A 25,465-nucleotide genomic window follows, 5' to 3' on the forward strand; every position below is an offset into this window, starting at 1 on the left:
CCACCACACAGCTGTTAGAAGTTACGTGCTTCAAATGTGTCAATAGCTTTCTAAAATAGCTATATACATGCATGGGATATTTAAACATATAAACACCACTGTTTATTTATGTAACATAGTAAATGACGGTAGATAAAGACCTGTATGGTCCATCCAGTCTGCCCAACAAGATAAACTCATTTTACATGGTATGTGATACTTTATATGTATACCCGAGTTTGATTTGTCCTTGCCTTTCTCAGGGCACAGACCGCAGAAGTCTACCCAGTACTGTACTTGTACTAAATTCTGAAGCTAACATCGAAGCCCCTTAAAATTTACACTCCAGCTCATCCCTATCTATTCAGTCACAATCAGGGCGTAGACCGTAGAAGTCTGCCCAACTCCCGTTTTGTTTCCAATTTTCGGCGTCGCCACCCAATCTCCGCTAAGATTCCACGGAACCATTCCTTCTAAACAGGATTCCTTTGTGTTTATCCCACGCATGTTTGAATTCCTAAACCGTTTTCATCTCCACCAGCTCCTGCGGGAGGGCATTCCACATATCCACCACCCTCTCCGTGAAAAAAATACTTCCTGACATTAGTCCTGAGTCTGCCCCCCTTCAACCTCAATTCATGCCCTCTAGTTCTACCGCCTTCCCGTCTCCGGAAAAGGTTCGTTTGCGGATTAATACCTTTCAAATATTTGAATGTCTGTATCATATCACCTCTGTTTCTCCTTTCCTCCAAGGTATACATGTTCAGGTCAGAAAGTCTCTCCTCGTACGGTTTGCAACGCAAATCCCATACCATTTTCGTAGTTTTTCTTTGCAGTGCTTCCAGTCTTTTTCCATCTTTAGCAAGATACGGCCTCCAAAACTGAACACAATACTCCAGGTGGGGCCTCACCAATGACTTGTAGAAGGGCATCAACACCTCCTTCTGCTGGTTATGCCCCTCTCTACGCAGCCTAGCATCCTTCTGGCCACGGCCGTTGCCTTGTCGCATTGTTGCTTCACCTTCAGATCCTCCAACACCAACACCCCAAGGTCTCTCTCCTGAGTCAAGCTTACTAATCTCTCTCCTCCTATCTGGTATCTCTCTTTTGGGTTTCCACACCCCAAGTGCATGACTCTACACTTCTTGGCATTAAATTTTAACTTCCAGACCCTCGACCATTCTTCTAATGTTCGGAGATCCCTTCTCATTGTTTCTACTCCCTCCAGGGTATCCACTCTATTGGCTATTTTCGTGTCATCCGCAAAAAGGCACACCTTTCCTTCCAACCCTTCAGCAATATCTCCCACAAATATATTAAACAGAATAGGCCCCAGCACCAACCCCTGAGGAACTCCACTGCTCACCTTCCTTTCCTCCGAGCGGATTCCATTTACCACCACCCTCTGCCACCTGTCGGTCAACCAGTTTCTTATCCAGTTCACCACTTTTGGTCCTAAGTTCAACCCTTTCAGCTTATTCACGAGTCTTCTGTGGGAGACCATATCAAAGGCTTTGCTGAAGTCCAAGTAGATTACATCTAGCGCGTGTCCCTCATCCAGTTCTTTGGTCACCCAGTCAAAAAAGTCAATAAGATTCGTTTGGCAGGATTTTCCTTTGGTAAAGCCATGTTGCCTCGGGTCCTACATACCACCTATAATGGCCAAAGTTTACTAGGTGTAAGGCATAATTTACATTTAGATTGTAGAGTAATTTCTCTACTGAAGTTTTCCCTTCTTCATCATGAATATTTTTTTCAATTTTCAGAGATCTTTTTATTAAAGCTAAAACTGATAACACATGATCAAACAATGAAAATAGAAAACCACTGGAACGCTGCACTTATATACAGTAAATAGCTTCACAAAGTATGATTCAAAATATGTACCTAAAATTTTTAAGGGGAGTTTCTGTGAACCCCCACATTCAGGTCTACTTGTCTGTACAACATTAAAATTGTAAGTATCCATAGTATTCCTTAAGAGCAGCGAGCAAGAAAAGAACCCCAAATTTGTTCTCATTTGACCAGTCTTATTGTTCTTAGATTTTCCATGTGCGAAATGTACCAAATCTTACTGATCCATTTATAAGCAGGCTGAACTCCCTCTGACTTCCAGGCTGTTGCGAAGGTTACTACTACTACTAATCATTTCTATAGGGCTACTCGACATACGCAACGCTGTACACATTGGGGCTCATTTTTAAAGCACTTAGAATTGCAAAGTTATGTGGAGGTGCATAATCGAATGGCGCCGGCCCAACCATATTATCGAAATAAGATAGCCGGCTATCTTTCGTTTCGATAATATGGTTGAAGCCGGCCAAATCTCAGCATTTGGGCCGTCTTTAGAGATGACCGGCATTGGTTTCCGGCGATAATGGAAACTAATGCCGGCGATCTCAAACCCGGCCAAATCCAAGGCATTTGGTTGTGGGAGGAGCCAGCATTTCTAATGCACTGGTCCCCCTGACATGCCAGGACACCAACCGGGCACCCTAGGGGGTACTGCAGTGGACTTCAAAAATTGCTCCCAGGTGCATACCTCCCTTACCTTGGGTTCTGAGTCCCCCAAAACCCACTCTTCACAACTCTACACCACTACCATAGCCCTAAGGGGTGAAGGGGGGCACCTACATGTGGGTTTTGGGGGGGGGGGGGTTTGCAGGGCTCCTATTTATCATCACAAGTGTAACAGGTAGGGGGGGTGGGCCTAGGCCCATCTGCCTGAAGTGCACTGCACCCACTAAAAACTGCTCCAGGGACCTGCATACTGCAGTCAGGGAGCTGGGTATGACATTTGAGGCTGGCAATAAAATGTTTTTTAATTTTTTTTTTTAGGGTGGGAGGGGGTTGGTGACCACTGGGGGAGTAAGGGGAGGTCATCCCCGATTCCCTCCGGTGGTCATCTGGTCAGTTGGGGCACTTTTTTGAGGCTTGGTCCTAAAAATAAATGGGCCAAGTGAAGCCGGCCAAATGCTCGTAAGAGCTGACCTTTTTTCCATTATCGTCCGAAGCCGGCCATCTCATGACCACGCCCCCGTCCCGCCTTCCGTACCCTGTGGAAACGCCCCCTTTAACTTTGGCCGGCTCTGCGACGGAAAACAGTTGGAGCCGGCCAAAATCGGCTTTCGATTATACCGATTTGGCCGGGTTCAGGAGATGGCCGGCCATCTCCTGATTTGTGTCGGAAGATGGCCGGCCATCTCCTTCGAAAATAAGCAGGATAGTAACCTAGGGAACTTAGTAAGTCTAAGTGCTTTGAAAATACTGTATACCTCATTGTATTCAGGCACTTTCTCTGTCCTTAGAGGGCTCACAATCTAAGCTTTTTTTTTTTTTTGTACCTGGGGCAATGGAGGGTTAAGTGACTTGCCCAAGGTCACAAGGAGCTGCAGTGGGAATCAAACCCAGGTTTCCAGGATCAAAGCCCTTTACGCTAACCATTAGGCCACTTCTGTCATGTGTTAGGTGAGCTGCATTAATACACTTCTGAATTTGTATCGCTTCAACTGCCTTGAGGGTGTTCCCAAGGTCCTGTTGGCTTCCAGGAGAGATTCCACTAAAAGGTGTGTTATATTTTCAAATGGAAGAGACATGCTGTCTGATGTGAGGACAGGTCCCAGAGATCAGCCATGTGAAGTGGAGCACCACCAGTGTGATCGTAGCAGAAGAAACTAGAAGAGTAGGGTAAGGGGGTAGGCATTTCCAGGAGACACAAAGGAGACAAGATGATCCAATTATGCCAAAAAAGACTTGACATGGCACTGTTTTGGTGCTGAAGCGCCTGCCTCAGGAGTCTAAGAAACACATATTGTTATTAACATCAAAATAGTTGAAAATGTAGGCATAATGAAAAAATGATGGTAATGTGTAAAATGTACATAGCAAATGATGAATACTAAAACATGGTTAAAAACCTAAATAGCAACATAGCAACATAAATTACTTAGAGGGTCAAAAAAGGTCAAACCTGGAGGACGTAATGGGGCAGTTCAGCAAACTGAAGAGTAGCAAATCTCCTGGACCGGATGGTATTCATCCTAGAGTACTGATAGAACTGAAAAATGAGCTTGCGGAGCTACTGTTAGTGATATGCAATTTATCCTTAAAATCGAGCGTGGTACCGGAAGATTGGAGGGTGGCCAATGTAACGCCGATTTTTTTTAAAGGTTCCAGGGGAGATCCGGGAAATTATAGATCGTGAATCTGACGTCGGTGCCTTGGAAAATGGTAGAGACTATTATCAAAAACAAAATTACAGAGCACATCCGAAGACATGGATTACTGAGACCAAGTCAGCACGGCTTTTGTGTGGGGAAATCTTGCCTGACCAATTTACTTCAATTCTTTGAAGGAGTAAACAAACATGTGGACAAAGGGGAGCCGGTTGATATCATGTATCTGGATTTTCAAAAGGCGTTTGACAAGGTACCTCATGAAAGGCTACAGAGGAAATTGGAGGGTCATGGGATAGGAGGAAATGTCCTATTGTGGATTAAAAACTGGTTGAAGGATAGGAAGCAGAGAGTGGGGTTAAATGGGCAGTATTCACAATGGAGAAGGGTAGTTAGTGGGTTCTTCAGGGGTCTGTGCTAGGACCGCTGCTTTTTAATATATTTATAAATGAGTTAGAGATGAGAGTAACTAGCGAGGTAATTAAATTTGCTGATGACACAAAGTTATTCAAAGTCGTTAACTCGCGACAGGATTGTGAAAAATTACAGAAGGACCTTACGAGACTGGGAGACTGGGCGGCAAATGGCAGATGACGTTTAATGTGAGCAAGTGCAAGGTGATGCATGTGGGAAAAAAGAATCCGAATTATAGCTACATCATGCAAGGTTCCACGTTAGGAGTTACGGACCAAGAAAGGTATTTACCAGAAAAAGCACATTTATAATTCTCATAAGTCTGTTCTCAGCTCAAGGAGAGCAAAACAGCTTATAATAAAAACTAGAAATATGTATGGTTTGCACCTTTTCATGGCCTTTATGCTATACACTTCTCATAAGCAGAAAATAACTAGCGTTACAGGAACGCATCACCAAAAGAGAGACAGGGACAGTTATAAAGAGAAGGAGAGGGTATATTGTGGCTGAGTAAAGTGTGCAATAGTGAACCGTGACGGAAATTAAAACCTTTCATTGATGGTGAATGTTTCTTTTGTGCAGGGCATAGATATGAAAATGAGAAGTACAGACATGCTTGAAAAAATTGCAGCCCATAACAAATAACAAAACCAAATGAGGAGAAATGCAGGTGAAACAATTCAAGAGAGAGAAAAAGATCCGAGCGTGGACAGAATGAAACATAAGTGTAAAGTAGTGGAAGTAAATACCTGGCTAAAAAGTCTCCAAATAACAAGTCAATTGCACAGTCTGGCAAATCAATAAAATATGTATATCACTCCAATTATACTCTCTGAAGTGAATGCAAAATTATGATATTTACTAAATTTTATAAAGTAGCCTCAATGGCCCAGGGAACCATGTTTAGTTTAGGACTCCACTGAATTGGCCGACATCATGGGCTCCTCCTCTTTTCAGAAAAAACCACCGATACTAAAAAACTCCCTCTCTCAGGGGAGAAAAAGATCAAGTGGATAAAAAACGGAAAAGAGGGGTATTTTATCAAAATATCAATAAGAGTGCACAACACCACAGCGAGTGTTAATGGAAGTAAAGGAAATATATTTACTTCATAAACCTTGATATTAAGAGAACAGAGGGGTCCGAAGTTATTCCCGGAAGATGAGACATTTGTCAACAGCTGGAACAGCATATTAAATCAATGTTCCTTAGACTTGATGTTACTTCCCATCCAGACACTACAACAGAGAATAAACATTGAGAAACCAATATTGGAAGAAAAAAAGAGGAATATTTTTTCCCAAGAAGGACTTGACAGATCCTTAGAGGAATTTAATATGAAAATAGATAAATTTAATAAAGATTTACAACAAGTTAAATACAAGAAAATGATCCGAGATAAAAAAGATTATTCAGATGGATATGTATATATCTCGATGAAAAATCAAGGCACACAAGATACAAGTGAGATGGACAAACCTCGGACTGAGTTATCGTCTAGCGCTTCAAGTGGAGAAGAGGATCCAAAATCGGGGCCGACATATGCAAGAACAAGAGGTCGTGGAAGAGGGACCCGGAAAAATCGAGGACGAGCAACAGTAACATTCGAACCATCCAGACCACGAGGAAGACCTCGCAAGAGGGAAGACTCCCTGTAATAAATTTATCTAATAAAAGTCTTTCCCATATACAAATACAAGTACTCAGTAAAGGATTATCGTTTGTTCCGACCACTATATATGATCCTTTCCAAACAAGGGTCGATATAGCTAAATTCATTAGATCCTTACGTTTAAAAGTGTTCTTTGGAAATAATGATATGCAACATAGAGGATACTCTACTGTCTATCAAAAAAGCATATGGTCTCCTCCAGGGAACATAGATCCAGTGATAGACACGTTTTATAGACATGTTATCAAAGACTTGGAACAAATGGAACAACATCATGTCTATTATCGTCAGAATGTTTCCAAAGAAGAAAGAGAAGCAATTCAGTCTTTAGCTAATGATTCAGAAATTGTCATCCGTCGGGCCGATAAGGGTGGTGCTATTGTTGTTCTTCATAAAAAAGATTATATTAATGAAGCATACCGGCAATTGAATGATGTAAAAACATATTGTAGGCTGGATAAAGATCCTACTGACAACCTCTTAACTGAGATATCAGAAATTACCACCGAAGCATTTCAAGCAGGTTTTCTTATTAGGAATGAAATGAATTATTTAAATCATAAGAATGCTAAAATACCTATTTTTTACCTTCTTCCTAAAATTCATAAAACCCTTATAGAACCACCAGGTAGACCAATAGTATCAGCCTGTAATTCTTTACTAGAAAGATCATGTAAATATATAGATGGTTTTCTGGCACCACTTGTTGTTAATGTTAAATCTTATATTAAAGACACAACGCACTTCTTGCAAAAACTTGAATCTTTACCAATTCAAACCAATATAGGATATTTAGTGACGTTGGATGTCCAGTCACTATATACAGCGATACCCCAAAGTGAGGCATTACATGTAATAGAATATTTTTTAGAACAACGTCCTAGACCAGTAACGGTCCCCACTGATTTTTTACTGAAGTTATTTAAGTTAGCCTTATTTAATAATCATTTCTTATTTAATGGTGAACTTTTTTTACAACTATCAGGCATTGCTATGGGAGCAGCTTTTGCTCCATCAGTGGCTAATTTATTCATGGCTCACTTAGAGGAAAATGTGATCTATAAACTTCCTGAATTTCAATTTATTAAATGTTGGTGGAGATTTATTGACGATATTTTCATCATATGGAATTCTTCTCTGGAAAGGTTAGATTTATTTTTGATAAATCTGAATTCATGCCATCCTACCATCAAGTTTCAACATACAGTTCACATTAGTGAGATTAGTTTTCTTGATGTGAAGATTTACAAGAATAACAACAAATTTGAAACTGATGTGTTTATGAAACCTACAGACCGTAATTCATTATTACTTTATGACAGCATGCATCCTATTCACATTAAGAACAACCTTCCATTCGCTCAGTTTTTAAGATACAGACGGATCTGTGATTCTTCACAGAAATATAAACAATCAGCCGTTTGTTTAAAAGATAAACTGACCGCAAGAGGTTATCCTCATAAAATTGTGAAACATGCATTTAAGAGAGCTCTGTATAACCATCGTGAAAATTTGTTAGAATCTGCAATTCAGCCAAAACGAAATGAAGGTGATCAAAAAGCAGTATGTACGATGCAATATACAGCGATGGCACCTAAGGTTGCCAATATTATACGTAGGAATTGGAATATTCTATCTACTCATGATATGCTTGCTAAACAACAATGCATGATATCATATTCAAGACGTGCTAATTTGTCAGATGTCCTATGCCACTCGGATGTTAGAACTGACAGTCCATGTATGAATGATGATTTGCTGGGACATAAGAAATGTGGAGAATGTATTATGTGTACAGTGATGGATGAAACTAACAAATTCTGGGACACAGCTAAACAGGATTGGATCTATTTAAAAGGAAAGACAACGTGTAAATCCCAAGCAGTGATATATTTAATCACATGTCCTTGTGGATTGCGATATATAGGTCAGACGAAACGAATGTTTAAAACTAGACTTTCGGAACACAAGCACGCCATTCAATCCAGAAAAATGCACATGCCTTTGTCTAAACACTGTACTGATAATGATCATGAATTTAACCAACTAAGATGCTTAATAATTGAACAACTTGCAAACAATAATAGAAGGGGTGATATTTCGCGAGTTCTGCGGCAGAAAGAACAGAAATGGATTTATCACCTAAGAACTGTACACCCGAATGGTCTTAATGGACCAATTGAATGGGAAGCATTTTATTGAAAAATGTTAGGTTTTCTTGTGGTCAAATATAACCTTTTCATTGGCTGTACAGCATTTTTCAACTAGTAATTGGCGAGTGAAAACACAAGGTGTGTGATATATTTAAAAGCACATATTTAAAAGTATGAATTTCATTTAAAATCAAGACAACTTCTTTCTCATGTAATATATAGTTTCAGTTAAAGTCTAGTCTCTTTTATTCAAAATATAATATCTTTTTCTGATATATAGTTGACATCAAGGCTTTAAAATGACTGAAATTAGTGATATGCAAATTTGAAGATCTAAACTTAGACTGCTGATTGGATCAAACAAACAGTGACGCCTCTTGAAGAGGGTGGAGTTTAAACACCGGCGTCTTATATTAACAGACGCCATGTTTTGAATCATTGTTCGCAATGGATAGAAAGGAATGTAATTTCTATTAATTTTGAAACTTCTCCTGATGAAGACTGCGAAACAGTGGGGTCCCTGGCTGTCGAGAAACCCTGTTAGACATAGCGAGATTTAATACTTCTCTAAGTATTACCCACGCTTATACAACTTAACTTCAATACCAAAACAACCAGAGACTGACGACTATACAAACAGGATACTATGGATTGATGATTGAGAGCATTACAAAAAGATGAACCAGATGGGTTGAACTTTCAAAAAGGCCAATTTATTTTGCCTCAAAGATAAGTAATTTGTTAAACATATTTATACAAGCAAGTTCATCTCAAAGTGAAAAACATTTGTAGCTCCGAGATACATTGGTTTCAGTTTGATATAGTGCTCTCTGTTCTCTTAATATCAAGGTTTATGAAGTAAATATATTTCCTTTACTTCCATTAACACTCGCTGTGGTGTTGTGCACTCTTATTGATATTTTGATAAAATACCCCTCTTTTCCGTTTTTTATCCACTTGATCTTTTTCTCCCCTGAGAGAGGGAGTTTTTTAGTATCGGTGGTTTTTTCTGAAAAGAGGAGGAGCCCATGATGTCGGCCAATTCAGTGGAGTCCTAAACTAAACATGGTTCCCTGGGCCATTGAGGCTACTTTATAAAATTTAGTAAATATCATAATTTTGCATTCACTTCAGAGAGTATAATTGGAGTGGTATACATATTTTATTGATTTTCTTTATATTATTACACTCCTGACACTTTGTGATTTTTCTATAACAGTCTGGCAAATACCAGAAAGATAAGAGTGCTCTGCATGGAAATGGAAGAATTTATGCTATGACATAGTTCAGGGATTGGTGCCAAAAATATGAAACCTGAGTGTGCATGTACAGATTGTTCCTCGGGGCATTAGTGCCTGTGAACAGTGATATCGTATGATAAAAGCTATGACTAAAAGAAATTCCAAAGGCTGACACTTATGCCCCAAGAAGTGATTCCATAAAAATTCAGAATAAAAAAAATAATTAAAAATCCCGGAGTGGGTATTTAAAAAAAAAACCCCAAAAACACGGTGATATAGTATTACAAACATCAGCTGTTCAAGTATGGGAATAAGGCGGGGACTTTGCTAGGCCGGTTGGCTAAGGGGAAAAAAGGGGTGGCCAGAATTTTACAAGTAAAGAGTCATGATGGCAGAGTGGTTAGACTTGAAAAGGATGTAGTCGAGAGCTTCCGGCATTACTATGCGGCCATGTATGGGTAGCCCAAGGGAATAATACCAGATAGTGCATTATTTTTGGATAACATTGATCTCCCAAAGCTATCAGCCACGCAGGGAAAAAATCTTAATGCTCCTATTGGGGAGGGGGAGTTAATACTGGCTTTGCAACAGAGTGATATACACAAGGCACCAGGGCCCGATGGATATAGCTTGGCCTTTTATAAATTACTACAAGAACAGGTGACCCCACCTTTGTTAAATTTATTTAATTCTATGGCTGGTACAGGAAAGGTCCCTGAGACCTTTAATATGGCCAAAATGATTGTTTTGCTAAAGCCAGGTAAAGACCCGGAGGAAATGGGATCATATAGACCGATATCCCTGTTAAACTGCAATGTTAAACTTTGTGCAAAAATTTTGGCGAACCGGTTAGCCCGGGTGCTTCCAGACTTAGTGGCCTCACCGCAAGTGGGGTTTGTAAAGGGCAGATCGGCGGTAAGTAATGTAAGGGCTCTTATCGCTTCCTTAGAGAGAGTGGAAGAGCAGGAACGGCCTTCTCTGCTGGTAAGTTTTGATGCGGAGAAGGCCTTTGACCGGGTGGTATGGCAGTTCATGTTTGAAGTCCTGCAGAAAGTAGGTATTGGGGGATTTTTCAGGAATGCGGTAGGGGCTCTTTACTCAAACCCCCAAGCGTTTATATGGATCAATAATGAAAGATCGCCAACGTTTTCGATAGGGAGAGGAGTGAGACAGGGGTGTCCTCTCTCCCCATTACTGTTTGTCCTGGCGCTGGATCCACTGATAAGAGAGATTGTGTCTCACCCGGAAATCGCAGGAGTCACATGGGGTTCGGCCGGGTTTAAGTTATCGCGTTCGTGGATGATTTACTGGTGCATCTTACAGACCCCAAGAAGTCCCTAGGAGCCCTGTTGGACTTGTTTCGGGAGTATGGAGACTTTGACGGATTTCAAATAAATTTTTCAAAATCTCTGGCATTAACAGCTATAGGTAAAGTGCGGGTGGAGTGAGGGGAAGAATTTCCATTAAAGTGGGCTAAGGAATGTTTTACATAGGGGTACAGGTGGCTATGAATACGACGGCTTTCTACAATCTTAACTTCACCAGGTTACTGGATAATATAAGGAATAGGCTACAAAAATGGGCAGTATTACCGCTTACGTTGCATGGGTGGGTCCAGCTATTTCAAATGGCAGAATTCCCCAGGTGGCTCTATATACTACAGGTTCTGCACCTACGTTTGAGAAACAAAGATGTCAAGCAATTTCATAAGTATTTAAGACAGTTTATTTGGGGGGGGGGGGGGGAGTCAAAGGCACCACTGGAAATGCTGGTAGGTTCTTGGAAAATGGGGGGTATAGGGCTCCCAGATATTAAAAAATATAACCAAGTGTGCTTGTTAAGAAACCTGGGACACTGGTTGTTAGTTAGACAGGATTTCACTCCGCGGAAGCTGGAACAGGCTTTTTTGCGCCTTTTCATTTACATTATTTACTCCATGGTCCGCGGAGTATGGTGCCGAATAAATTTAAGGGTAGCCTATTATTAGAACCAATGAGGGTGGTTTGGGGAGATCTAAATAGATATTGGGGGTTGGAAGAGGATATCTCAGATATCTTGCCTTTACAAGGCAACCCCACATTTCCGCCTGGTTCAGACAACGAGGTGTTTCGAAGGTGGGCATGTCTGGGAATTACGAGGTTGGAACATGTATTGGGGACAAGAGGAGGTCTGTTAAATCTGGGTGCGTTGGTGGTGGGTATAACTATCAGCCATGAATTCGCATATCAGCAACTAGCTCATTACATTCAGTCCCTGATCATGGAAAAGTTGAATAATGGACATGGGAAGAAAGTCAGGGAATTTTTCAAGGCAGTACCTTGGGAACGGCTCTCAATATCAGGCCTGCACAAGCTATTATGGGTAATAGGTCCACAGAAAAATACGGCAGTACTCACTGCACGTTGGGCACGGGATATGCAGAGACCCAGCCTGGCATTAGATTATACAAAGTTGGTGTCCCGTATACCTGAGATTTCGGTCAATGCGACTCTGCGGGAATGTCAATTCCGAATTTTGTACAGAGCTTATATGACCAAACCACAGGTATTTAAGATGGCGGGGGGGGGGGGGGGGGGGGGGCGCCAGACCTGCTGTGCTCAAAATGTCAGCAGAGGGAAAGTACATTCTATCATTGTCTCTGGGAGTGCCCTGGTGTACAAAGGTATTGGCAAAAGATAATAAAGTATTTGGAGAGTTTAGTAAATTCTCGGATCAGCTTCACTTCTATGGGGATTATATTTGACAAATATGAGCTCTTTGCCCTCCAACGAGGAAGTCAGAAACAACTGATCCGCAAACCTTGCCTGATGGGGAAAAATTGATTCTGAATGGGTGGTTGAGTGTGGACCCTCCAGAGTTCTGGCATTGGAGAAATAGATTTCATGATCTATTACTACATGAACGCAGGGCGGTGGGAACCCCTCCGAAGAAAAGAACACGTTTTCTGGAGATTTAGAGACCTTACATTCAGACCCTGTCGTCACGTGCGCGAAGTTTAGTATTAAATGGTTTATAGTTTGTTTTTTGTTTTTCTCTTTAGGGGGTTTAGTTAATTAATATGTTGATCATGGGGGCCTTATTGGGGAGAAGGGGGTTCCACGCCCAGGGCTAAATAGGAGAATGGGAGGTGAGGAGAGACAACAACTTCCCATTCAATTAACGATATTTATCACATGGAACCCTAGCTGCAGCTACACAGTGACTGGGACTGATGCTTCCATGGTGTATAATCTACTGGGCTGCGAGGATATATTGGAGAGATTGATTACACAATATTAGATTGAGCAACTTCTTAAGATTCAAAAGGTAGAGGGAGTTGGGTGGGATTGGGTGGATGGGGAAGGGAATATATATACAATGACGTTGAGTAACAGTCATAAGAGGGCTTAAGAAGGGGGGGTGGGGGGAGGGCTGCTGGGGGATAAAAATGAAAAATTATTTGATATTTGCTACAGTGGCAGTTGTTGATTGTACTGTTATTGTTATTGAATGGCAACATTCTGCGTGTATTATTTGTTCTTCAAGTTAATAGATTTAAACATAAAAAACGGTGATATAAGTCAGTGAACTTATAAAAACATGCATTAATGTAAAGCATATGTATTCTTCAGAGGGAACTGGTTCAAAATGTATACCTTTTGGTGAATCAGAACCGCCTAAATGACGTGTACAAGACACACATCTGTTTCCCAAAGTAGCACCATTATTGTTTGAACGTGGCAATGTAAAATCATATCTACTATTAAAAACCTGCGTGGATGGATATTGTTGAGAATATACTGAAACTATTTGTAAGAGATTCTACAAATAAGCATAGAACTGCAGCCGATTTGTAAAAGGGGAGTGAGAGTGGTATCTGAGAGCTGTTTCCTGCAATCAAAAGGAAACAACCCTCAGCACTCCCGTTCCCCCTTTACAAATCAGCTGCAGTTTTAAGCTTATTTGTAGAATCTCTTGCAGTAATTTCAGTGTATTCTCAACCATATATTCCACCTAGGTTTTTAATAGTAGATATTGATTTTACATTGTCATTGCCACGTTCAAACAATGATCGCGCTAGTTTGGGAAACAGATATGTGTCTTGTACACTTCATCTAGGCTGTTCTAACGCACCAAAAGGTCAGACAGTCTTTGGAATTACTTTTAGTCATAGTACTTATTATACTGTATCTAGTGGTGTGCTGGTAAATGTTGAACAACAGGCTCTCTCCCCGGTCCCCCTCTGCTCCCCCCCCCCCCCATATTGCAGAGCTGGCTATAGCTGGGGAGAGAGAGCCTGGGGGGGTGGCAATGCATTACTCCAGGACAAAAAAATTAAATGATCACAGGTTCCAATCTAATTCATGTTTAATGTGCGATAAAATGCCATAAATAAGTAAATAAATATAAACTTTTAATGTTGAGCACCTGATTCTCAAAGTGAACATATTCCAAACACTATAATGAAAATAAAATTATTTTTTTCTACCTTTGTTGTCTGGTGACTGTTTTTCTGATCATGCTGGCCCAGTATCTGATTCTGCTGCTATCTGTCCTCTTAACTCCGTTTCCAGGGCTTCCTTTCCATTTATTTCTTTCCTTTCCTCCTTTCTTCTTCATTTCTGGTCCTCAGCTTCTGCCTATTTTCTTCATCCATGTGCAGTTTTTCTCCTCTCTTCCTTTTCCCTCATCTCATCTCCTTCCTCACTCTTCCCTCCCCTCCATTCACGTCCAGCATTTCTTCTCTCTCCCCTGCCCTCCATCCACCCATGTCCAGCGACCCTTCTCTCCCCCTGCCCTCCATCCACCCATGTCCAGCGACCTTTCTCTCCCCCTGCCCTGCATGCACCCATACCCAGCGACCCTCCTCTCCCCTCCCCTGCATGCACCCATACCCAGTGACCCTCCTCTCCCCAGCCCTGCATGCACCCATACCCAGCGACCCTTCTCTCCCCTGCCCTGCATGCACCCATACCCAGCGACCCTCCTCTCACCTGCCCTGCATGCATCCATACCCAGCGACCCTCCTCTCCCCTGCCCTGCATGCACCCATACCCAGCGACTCCCTTCTCTCCCCTGCCACCACCTCCCGAGTTGTTCAGCGAATTCTTCTCCCTCCCTCCGGATCCGGTCCCTCACCGACCTGACTCTGAGTCACCCTGCCTTGTCCTTCGAATTCTTTGGGGCAGGCAGTTTTGCCTGCCCGCTGCCAGCGCTGACTCTCCCCCGCTGCCGGATTGCGCTTCAAAATGGCCACCGAGACTTACAAGGGCGGCCTCCAAGACTTCAGCAGAAGGCAGCGAGGCTGCCTCTGGAAGTCTCGGCGGCCATTTTTAAAGCGCGAACCGGCAGGGGGGGGAGTCAGCGCTGGCAGCGGGCAGGCAAGAGTGCCTGCCCCGAAGAATTCGAAGGACAAGGCAGGGTGACTCAGAGTCAGGTCGGTGAGGGGCTGGATCCGGAGGGAGGAGAGCCAGCTCGCGCTTTTTAACAACCGGCTCGCAGATCGGAAGAAAATTTAACAACTGGCTCTTGCGAGCCGGCTCCAGCATACCACTGACTGTATCACTCTTCACCAGCACTAATGCCCTGAAGGAACACTGTATATGTATGCACAGGCTTCATACTCCTTTTGGCGCCAATCCCTGGACTACATCATAGCATAAATTCTTTCCTTTTCGTGCAGAGCACTCTTATCTTTCTGGTATTCTCCGGACTGTGCACTTGATTTGTTTTATGAGACTTTACATCTATGTGGATGATGTGCAGCTACTCATACCCATTGAACCTGACTTACCTACAGCCTTGAATAAACTGATTACCTGTTCAACATCAATTGAAGAATGGGCTAACACAACAAACTTTGCCTGAACCTAAGGAAAACCAAGCTTCTCTGGGTCCCTAACACAAGTGGATACATACCTGACATCAAGCTCCCTTTTGGGAAGTATGAATTCCCCCTCAAGTCACAAGTCAGGAACCTTGGAATACAGTTAGATTCAACACTGATTCCCCAAATTCAAGCAACCTTCAAGATCTGCTTCTGCTATTTGTGACAGCTACGCTGCCTCTCTCCTTACATTGAGAAGATAAATCTTATACCAGTTGTGCATGCATGATAACATCAAGACTAGATTACTTCAATGCACTATACAATGGTCTGACTACAAAGGGCCTTCACCAGCTCCAGTTGATTCAGAATGCAGCAGTAAGTCTCATAGAAGGTTGCAAGCAACGTGACCACATCACACCATTTTTGCAAAAACTTCATTGGCTACCAGTACAATACAGGGCTAAATTTAAAACTCTAATCTTCAAGGCCCTGAAAGGAAATGGCCCTGCATACCTGAAGAATGGGATGGTCCTCCACACACTGCCAAGGACACTAAGGTCCTCTCAAGGACAATCACTAACCACACCCTCTCCAAAAGACATTACACAATGTGATACCCGCAAGCGAGCCTTCTCCGGAGTAGCCCCACACTCTAGAATGCACTGCCCGAAAGGCTCCGCTTAACACAAAACTATCTCTACTTCAGGAAGCAGGTAAAAGCTTGACTCTTCAACCAGACCTTTAATGGAAGAAGTAACTAACTTCTTAGTGTCACTGACACGTACCAAGGAGTGACACAGGCTGCACATACTGTAGCAGGACGTGGTTATCCACTTCTACCCTAGCTGAGATAATATGTAACCATCTCTCTCTGACCTCATGTGCAACTTACTTTAAATCAGTCACCTTGCTCTCTAACTCTTCTTACTCTCTTACCTATCAATATGTTCCATCTTTGCTTTACCCTTCACTATCAGTTAAAATGTTCTATTACATATTGTGTTGACATTGTAAGTAGTATACTATGCCATACTTTGTATTGTTATTTGAATATTTTTACTTCTGTAATTGCCTATTGCTCATGTTTCATCTATTCTTACTGTGCACCGCCTTGAGTGAATTGCTTCAAAAAAGTGGTAAATAAATCCTAATAAATAAATACATTTTTAGCCAGGTGTTTATTTCCACTTGCTACTTTACACTTATGCTTCATTCTGCCCACGCTCGGATCTTTTTTCTCCCTTGGCTTGTTTCCGCATATTTTTTCTATTTTGGTTTTGTCATTTGTAACGGGCTGCAATTTTTTCAAGCATGTCTGTATTTCTCATTTTCATATCTGTGCTCTGCACAAAGAAATGTTTACCATCAGTGAAGGGTTTTAATTTCCATCACAGTTCACTATTGCACACTTTACTCAGGCATTATATCCTTATTTTTCATTCTTTGTTAGGCGCGATATACCCTCTAGTCCTCTTCATAACTATCCCTATCTCTCTTTTGGTGTAGCATTACTGAAACGCTGGTTATTTTCTGCTTATGAGAATCTAGCCGCATAGAGTTTCCCACGTATATACTCACCACATTTCAAGGCCAGTCTTTTTTTCCCCCTTCTCTGATTTTGGGGGAGGGGGCGCATTGGGCACAGAGGCAAGTCAGAAGTATACAGAAGCTAGCCACATAGAGTTTCCCACATATATACACACCACATTTCCAGGGCAGTCATTTTTTTTCTTTTCTGATATTAGGGAAGCATTGGGCACATAATTTTAATATATAATTGGTATTCTGTCCCTATCTGACTACATAACACTGTTCATTTGAAGCAGCTCGTACACCCTTTTTCTGCAATCATTGATTTTTTTCATGGACTAATTAGATGCTCATTTAATGTCAAATGTATGATTATACTTTTACGTATTTAATGAATTTTATATCTATACTTATATCTGTATGCTGTTGGCTCATGGAATCCTGTACTTTCCTCTACAAACGTGTGCTAAACTATATTTTAGACATATTCATTTCCACGGCTAATTTTATATTTATGTGTGATCACCCCTTTGAGCATTTATTTAATACATTTTATGTCTACAGTTATATTTGTATGTTGTTGGATTATGGAAGTTTGCATTTATAAGCCTCTGCACACATGTCTATTAATAGAACTTTAATAAGTTCTGTTTCACTTGTATATCTCAGTTGGTCCTCCAATCAAATTATGTTTTTATTTATGTTATACGTTTTGTTTTTGTGTCTTTGGTGCTCATTTTCAAAGCACTTAGACTTACAGAGTTCCATAGGTTACTATCATGCTTATTTTTGAAAGAGATGGGCGCCCATCTTTCAACACAAATCGCAAGATGGGCGTCCTTCTCACAAGGTCGCCCAAATCGGCATAATCGAAAGCCCAATTTGGCCGTCCTCAACTGCTTTCCGTTGCGGGGAATACCAAAGTTCCCGTGGGCGTGTCGGAAGCATAGCAAAAGCGGGACTGGGGCATGCGTAACACATGGGCGTCCTCGGCTGATAATGGAAAAAAGGGCGTTCCTGACGAACACTTGGACGACTTTACTTGGTCCTTTTTTTTTTTTTTTACGACGAAGCCACAAAAATGTGCCCTAAATGACCAGATGACCACCGGAGGGAATTGGGGATGACCTCCCCTTACTCCCCCAGTAGTCACCAACCCCCTCCCACCCTAAAAAAAATGTTAATGTTTTTTCCAGCCTCTATGCCAGCCTCAAATATCATACCCAGCTCCATGACAGCAGTTTGCAGGTCCCTGGAGCAGTTTTAGTGGGTACTGCAGTGCACTTCAGGCAGTAAGACCCAGGCCCATCCCCCCCCCCCCCACCTGTTACACTTGTGGTGGTAAATATGAGTCCTCAAAACCCCACCACAAACCCACTGTACCCACATCTAGGTGCCCCACTTCATCCCTAAAGGCTATGGTAGTGGTGTACAGTTGTGGGGAGTGGATTTTTTGGAAGGTTTGGGGGGCTCAGCAGACAAGGTAAGAGAGCTGTGCACCTGGGAGCTTTTTCTGAAGTCCACTGCAGTGTCCCCTAGGGTGCTCGGTTGGTGTCCTGGCATGTGAGGGGGACCAGTGCACTACGAATGCTGGCTCCTTCCACGACCAAATGGCTTGGATTTGGTTGTTTCTGAGATGGCCATCCTCGGTTTCCATTATTGCAGAAAATCGGGGACGACTATCTCTAAAGTCGACCTAAATTGCATACCTTGGACCCACATTGGATCTTTATCCTTCTATCTAGAGTGGACTAAAGCCCATTGACATTCCACCCAGCTTTTTGTTTCATTTGACCCAAACAGGATGGGGGCAGCCATCGGTAAATGCATTTTATCCAGTTGGATAGTAGACTGCATTTCCTTCATTCTCGCCCAGGCTGGGCTGACTTTAGAGGGTCATTAAGTGGATCCATCACCTTTTCCCCTTGCACCAATGTTGCATTTCACTAAAAACTAGATACAGAGTAGTTCTTCCTTCTAGCTGATTCCATGACCATTTGCATGAAACATCCATTTATGGTATATAGAGACTTGACCACTCTAATATGTCACAATATGTCATTTCCCAGTCAATATTGGGGTAACTGAATTGTAAATGAATAACTGCTAAAACTACCTTGGAGTTGAGTGATACAAATAATAACACTGAGAGAATAAGGATGTGGAACACCTCAGTGTTCATAACCCTATATTTAAAATTAGCAGGGTTTAGAACGAAATGAAACAATTGTTGATTATACCACCATCCCAAATCTCTAAAGCAAAACAAAGTGGGGAACCCCCCCCCCCCCTGAAATCATTTATATTCAGTACAGATTTTGAGGTTATATAATACACAAATAAAATCCGAGAAGGGAAAAAAATAAACATGTCAATCAGTAAGTAAGTTGCTTGTTTCTCTATGGTGGTTCTTCTAAACTGATTCACAGGTTAGCTAATAAACAACTTTTAAAATTTTCTCTGCTTTTCATATTACATGATGTAGTATGATTTTTATATTTTATATGTCTCTGTTATTTATGCATACATTTCTATTCATACTTCTTTTCAGAAATTATAGAGGTTATAACACGCTACAAAGCCCAACAGATGTTAGTGTGGAAAACAACCTCTCAAAAGTTATTACTGCAATTTCTCATGCATTGACAACATCTACTACACGGGCATTGACAGTGAGTATCATTAACATACTCAACCTGTATACATTGTTATGATGATGATGGAACATTTGCCTTCTAAAAATGTAGTGTTAAAGTATAATTATGGTGCTGAAGATCAAAGTATACATACCAAACTATATACAGTGTTGATAGTTTATCATTAATCTGAAATGGTTTTGCTAAATTTCATTGGTTTAGGGACAGGAGAGTTGGGGTTTGATGGGATTTGATGTGCTACTGCCAAGGTTAAGATTGTTGGGACAATGCTGAATGCAAGATGTGAGTGAAGTACCACAATTTGGTGCTGAATTGTTGAATGATATGTTAATAACTTATGCTTACCTGAACTCTTGATTTACTAAAATCAATCCATTTCAGTGTTCTAATGACAATTCTGTTTGTTTCCCTCCTTCCGCACATACATAAATTTGTTTGATCTAACTACATTATTTATTGTACATGGGGAATATATCTAACTCAAAAATGATAGGTTTCCTTCCAATGTCATTAAGGAGGGAAGTTAAAGAAAAGCCCATTGAAATGGGTTATTTTATCATAGGGTCCCATTTAATGCAATGAGACCCTGTGTTAAAATAGCACAACTTGTGGTAAAATAACCCATCTTAACGGTAGCCCAAGTTGGTAACTTCCCTCCTAAATTTCAACATTTTTTCTAGTGTTACAGCTATCAGGCAGAAGCCAGTCATGAACCTACGACCACTGCCTTCCAGGAGGAGTTACTCCACTTCTTGAGAGTCTACTATAGCCAGCCTGGGTCTTGTATTTCTGTTTCAGTGTTCTTATTTAGTTGTGCCATTGAAAAAAAAGTATAACAACAAAACAAAAAAGTGTATAAACACAAAACAGCTTAATAATGATACAAAAAACTAAACAAATGGTTATTTTCACTGCACACTGTGTGCTTAGCAGTGATTATATGGCACCACCAGTAACTGGGAAGTAAAGTCAGTGCTGTGCAGACTTCTGCAGTCAGTGCCCTGATCATGCCTGGACAGATTCAGCTTCAGTAGCTGAAGAACAAGGTCAGTGCCATGCAGACCTCTATGGTCTGTGCCCTGATCGTGGCTGAACAGATTTGGATCAGCTGAAGTGGGGCTTCAATGACTACTTCAGAAGTTGGAGAACAAGGCCAGTGCTGGGCAGACTTCTGTGCCGTGAAAATGTCGAGGAAAATTCAAGATCAAGTATACATATGTAGCATCAAATCATACCTTGTGCAATGAGTTTGTCTTACTGGATAGACTGGATGGATTGTACAGGTCTTAATCTGCCATCTACTATGTTATATATAGTTATATATATATATATATATATAGGGTTGTTCATGGATTAAAAGTGTCAATTGCAAGGTAAAGTAGAACAAAAAAATTTAATGATTAATCTCACAATCCAAGTGTGAAACAGTTGAAATAAATAAAGCATGTACACATAGTTATTTATATTTTTTTATTGTTCTGAACAAATTACTTTGATTCTAGTTTCCTTAAAAGAACACAATTCCTTCAGGCCGGTGAAAGGCAATTCTACAAGCTTGTGCACCGAGAGTGGCTTGAATATTTTTTTTCTGGATTTAGCTGACATCTTGCTCAGTATTAACTGTAGGTGAGCTACATTCAGGTAGACTAGGCGAGTCATCCATCCAACATGCAGAATGTCCCTCTTCGCCAGCAAAAAGGTGATAGAAATAAATTTGCAATGTTCCAAGGAGAACCCCTGCTCTACTAGAGGGCTCACCTGGCCAATACTGAATAAGACCACCTCACTTGCACCTGCAAACTTGCACTATAAAGTCCAGGACAACTGACCAATATGGGCTGAGGACCACACACTTCACCAGCATACCACACACACATTACACTTCACATATTCAGAATCTAATTTTGTATTTGTGGCACTGGAAGGTTAAGTGACTTGCTCAAGATCACAGGGACCAGCAGCAAGATTTGAACCTGGCTTTGTTGGTTGTCAGCCTGGTACTGTAACTACTAGGCTACTTCTTCACAAAGCTGCAGAACTTGTTACAGAGAGAGGCTTGGGGCTGAGTTAGACGCAGCATGCTTTCACCGCAGTGGTCAAGGGCCGAGGGCCATGAGGAGCAGGGAGAAGGAGCATGCAGAGGAGAGGGAGCTGTCCAGAGTAGGGCACCTAAATTGAGACACCAAGCTGTAGAATTGCCACCATAGACTACACAAATGAATTATTCGTTAAGCCAGTTATTTAGACAAAGCAGTTGATTGGTACTGTCAGAGAGCAGAGATGATCTACGTTTGTTCACATGGAACTGTGGTTGCTGGAATACAAAGATAATGGCTTGCCAATTTTGAGAGTGCTGGGTACTTGGTGCAATATCATCTCCACCAGTCTAAAACGTGAACTTCTCCAGTTGAAGTGAGCTCTGCTTTATAAAGTTCCCACTTGCCTATGTTTGTTTCTCATCATCATCAGAGCTAGGTGGCAGATTGAATTTCATCTTCTGTGGTTGTTTCTTGGGAAATGGAATCAAGATCCAGGGCTTGAAGTTTCCGCAGCAAGCAATTATTTGATGGAAAATCAAGTATCTTCATGTTCTGTATGAGTAAGAAATGTCAACTTCTTGAACTTCTCATCCAAAGCACAAGCTATGGCTGCTAAGTTCTGTGCAAAATTTCTCCTTAAAGCGAATTATGTATGCAGGATCAATATCAGATATCGTAAACTCATGCATCAAATGGCAAATTGTAGGCAGAACAACTGAACAGGATACATATTTCTCTCCACCAAGGTGTTCTGTGACAAATTTGCATGGTTCAAGCACAGTTTTTTTTAATTTTCTCCCATTCTGCCATTGTTAAGAGTGCAGGTGAGTTTTTATTCTGCCAAAGTTGGCATTGCTGGCAACTTGTGTTTCAGCAGCCGTTCCAGCATGTCAAAGGTACTGTTCCATCTTGTTGGCACATCTTGCATCAGCTGCTCTTTAGGCAGTTCTTTTAATTGCTGTTGTGTATAAAGCTCTGAAGTGTTGGCAAACTGTGTTTGCAGTGACATACTATCTTTTGACATTTGCAAAGAGCCACAGCAATTCCAGCCTTTTGTATAGCAGCATTTACACAGTGCTGCAGTACATGCGCCATACAAGGAATGTGCTCATAGGGCAGAAGAGAATCTGCTTTAACCATATTTCTTCATTGTCAGTTCTAAAAGTAGAAATTGTATCCCAAAGATTTCATTCATTAAGTACATATTTGACACGGTTAGCCATATGTTCAGTTGTGCCTTTCTTTAAAATTAAAAATTCCAAGAGTCATCGCCGGAAGACACCAGTTTTCATCGATGAAATGCACAGTTGTTCCAAGATAGCTGTCGTTCCCAACAGGGAAAAAAATCCTATATAATAATTCTCACCTCCAACGTACCAGTCTTGCTGTCTCAGACCGCGGCTCCTTTGGGGTTGGTCTGCTAGGCTCCGTAGATCGCTGGCGTCACTGGACCCATTATGACATGCAACCAATGGATGCACAGGAAAACGTCAGCGGGGAGGAGGAACAGAAAAAGAGAAATGTAAAGAAAAAACAGCCAGCCGCGGATACTATTATAATAACAACTGCACTCCCTCTGCTTTCTTCCTTCAACAACAGCCTCTACTGTGCCGAGAAAAGAGGCCAAATCACGAAGACAGGATTTTTTGTTGCCACGTGCGCTGCTCTGAAGCCTTTTCCCGCACCAACATCAAGTTGTCTGCAAGCCCCGCCACTGCTTGCACTGGACGTGGACTACAATTCGGGGGTAAGAAATAAGGAGGGTTAGATTGAAAACAGCAGGGGACGGGGTGAGCCCAGGTTTATTAACCCTCCTTGGGTGAGCCTATCTAGCCCATTGTAAGGGTTGAAGCGAGTAGGTGGAGCTTGCTGGCGTTGCAGCCATTCTCCTTCACCCAAAACAATAGCAAAAAGTTATTACGAATAACGGACTGTCTCTATGCGTGGTCCATCTGTTAAAAGGGGGAGAGGAGGGTCGCTGGGCATGGGAGGGGGGCAGGGGAGAGGGAGGGGGGAGGGGGGTTCAGAGACCAGAGAGGTGGGGATGGAATGGGGTCCTCAGACCATAAAGGGGGGAAGGCGGGCCCTGAGAGAGGGGGTGGGGCACTCTCTCTCTTTCACATACACTCTCTCTGACACACTCTCTGTCTATCACACTCTATCTCTCTGTCACACACACACAGCCTCTATCTCTCTGTCTCACACACACACTCTCACACACACAGACACTCTGTCTCTCACACACTCTCTCTCTCTCTCACACAAACACACACACACTCCATCTCTCTTTCTCTCTCTGACACACACACTCCATCTCTCACACTCACACTCTCTCACATACATACTCTCTCAAACATGCATTCCGAGGAAAATCTTGCTAGCGCCCGTTTCATTTGTGCCAGAAACAGGCCTTTTTTTACTAGTATTATGTAAATTACACCTATCCCATTCCCATCCCTCCCAACTTGCCACAATCCCCCACTTCCAGTACCCAACCCCCCAACTGTTTGCCATGCAAACCTGTCACACCTTGGTGCCACCCTCTAATAGCTTCCTTCACTTCACTTTTTAACCATGCCGGTTGTCGTTTGGTCTTACTTCCTCCTTTTTTAATACACTGGATATATTTGGCCTGGGCTTCCAGGATAGTATTTTTGAACATTATCCACGCCTGATGTAAATTTTTGACCTTCGCAGCTGCTCCTTTAAGTTTTTTTTTCACCTTTCTTCTCATTTTATCATAGTCTCCTTTTTGAAAGTTAAATGCTAACGTATTGGATTTCCTGTGTGTACTTACTCCAGAGCCGATATCAAATCTGATCATATTATGATCACTGTTATCAAGCGGCCCCAGAACCATTACCTTCTGCACCAGATGTGCTCCACTATGGATTAGGTCTAGAATATTTCCTTCTCTTGTTGGCTCCTGTACCAGCTGCTCCATAAACACATCGTGTCAACAAAGGGCAGGACTAGGTGGGACGGTCTGCACAGGGCCCCGCAATTGCTAAGACTGGCCCTGTGTTTACCACTTTTAAAAGTCTTGCTGTCTGTACTATCCTATATAATAATTCTCACCTCCAACATTCTATGCGTCTGGCTGCCTGTGACCGTGGCTTTCTTCAGAGTTGGCCTGCTAGGCTCCTAAGCCCAGGCTGACATCACACACAGCACTGACCAACCGCATGACAGCAGCACGAGGCCCCGCTCCTGCTGCCCTCGCTGCCACGCCCCTCCCCCAAGGTTGCCGCCTCCGCTCACCCCTCCACCCCCCCCAAGGTTGCCACCACTCCCCCCTCCACCCACCCCGAGATCGCCACCGCTCCCCCCTCCACCCCCCCACAAGGTCGCCGCAGCCACTGCTCCCCCCTCCACCCCCCCCTGAGGTCGCTACCCAGGCCCGCCCACCCAACACAGACCTGCCAAGTCTCCCGTGAAACATGCAGTGCCAGCTCCCATTTCTGGCCACTGCTGCTTCTCCTGTTGAGCTGCAGTGGCAGCTTCAAAAACAAAAACAGCTGTTTTTAAAAAGAAAGCACGGCACCGCAGGCAGCCATCAGGCATTGGCTGTTGGCTCTGCAGTTGCTCCTCTCGCCTCTCACATCGCTGCGCTCCTCCGGGGTCTGCTCCAGGGGCAGTGACGTGAGAGGTGAGAGGAGCGGCTGTAGAGCCGATAGCCAATGCCTAATCGCTGCCTGCGGTGTCGCGCTTGCTTCCTAAAAACAGCTGTTTTTGTTTTTGTAGCGGCCGCTGCAGCTCAACATGAGAAGCAGCAGTGGCCGGAAATGGGAGCTGG

At 42.4% G+C, this 25,465-nt stretch overlaps 1 protein-coding gene across 1 annotated transcript in view; it reads left to right on the plus strand.

Annotated features, from left to right (window-relative positions):
* The window catches only part of HTT (huntingtin), a 990,576-nt gene that overhangs the window by 313,635 nt on the left and 651,476 nt on the right, over window positions 1-25,465 (plus strand). The window contains exon 23 of the mRNA XM_030191138.1: window positions 19,525-19,645. Coding sequence (XP_030046998.1) covers window positions 19,525-19,645 — 121 coding nt within the window. The remainder of the gene's footprint in view (window positions 1-19,524; window positions 19,646-25,465) is intronic.

This window comes from Microcaecilia unicolor, chromosome 2 (assembly GCF_901765095.1).
Source record: "Microcaecilia unicolor chromosome 2, aMicUni1.1, whole genome shotgun sequence".
Taxonomy (NCBI): domain Eukaryota; kingdom Metazoa; phylum Chordata; class Amphibia; order Gymnophiona; family Siphonopidae; genus Microcaecilia; species Microcaecilia unicolor.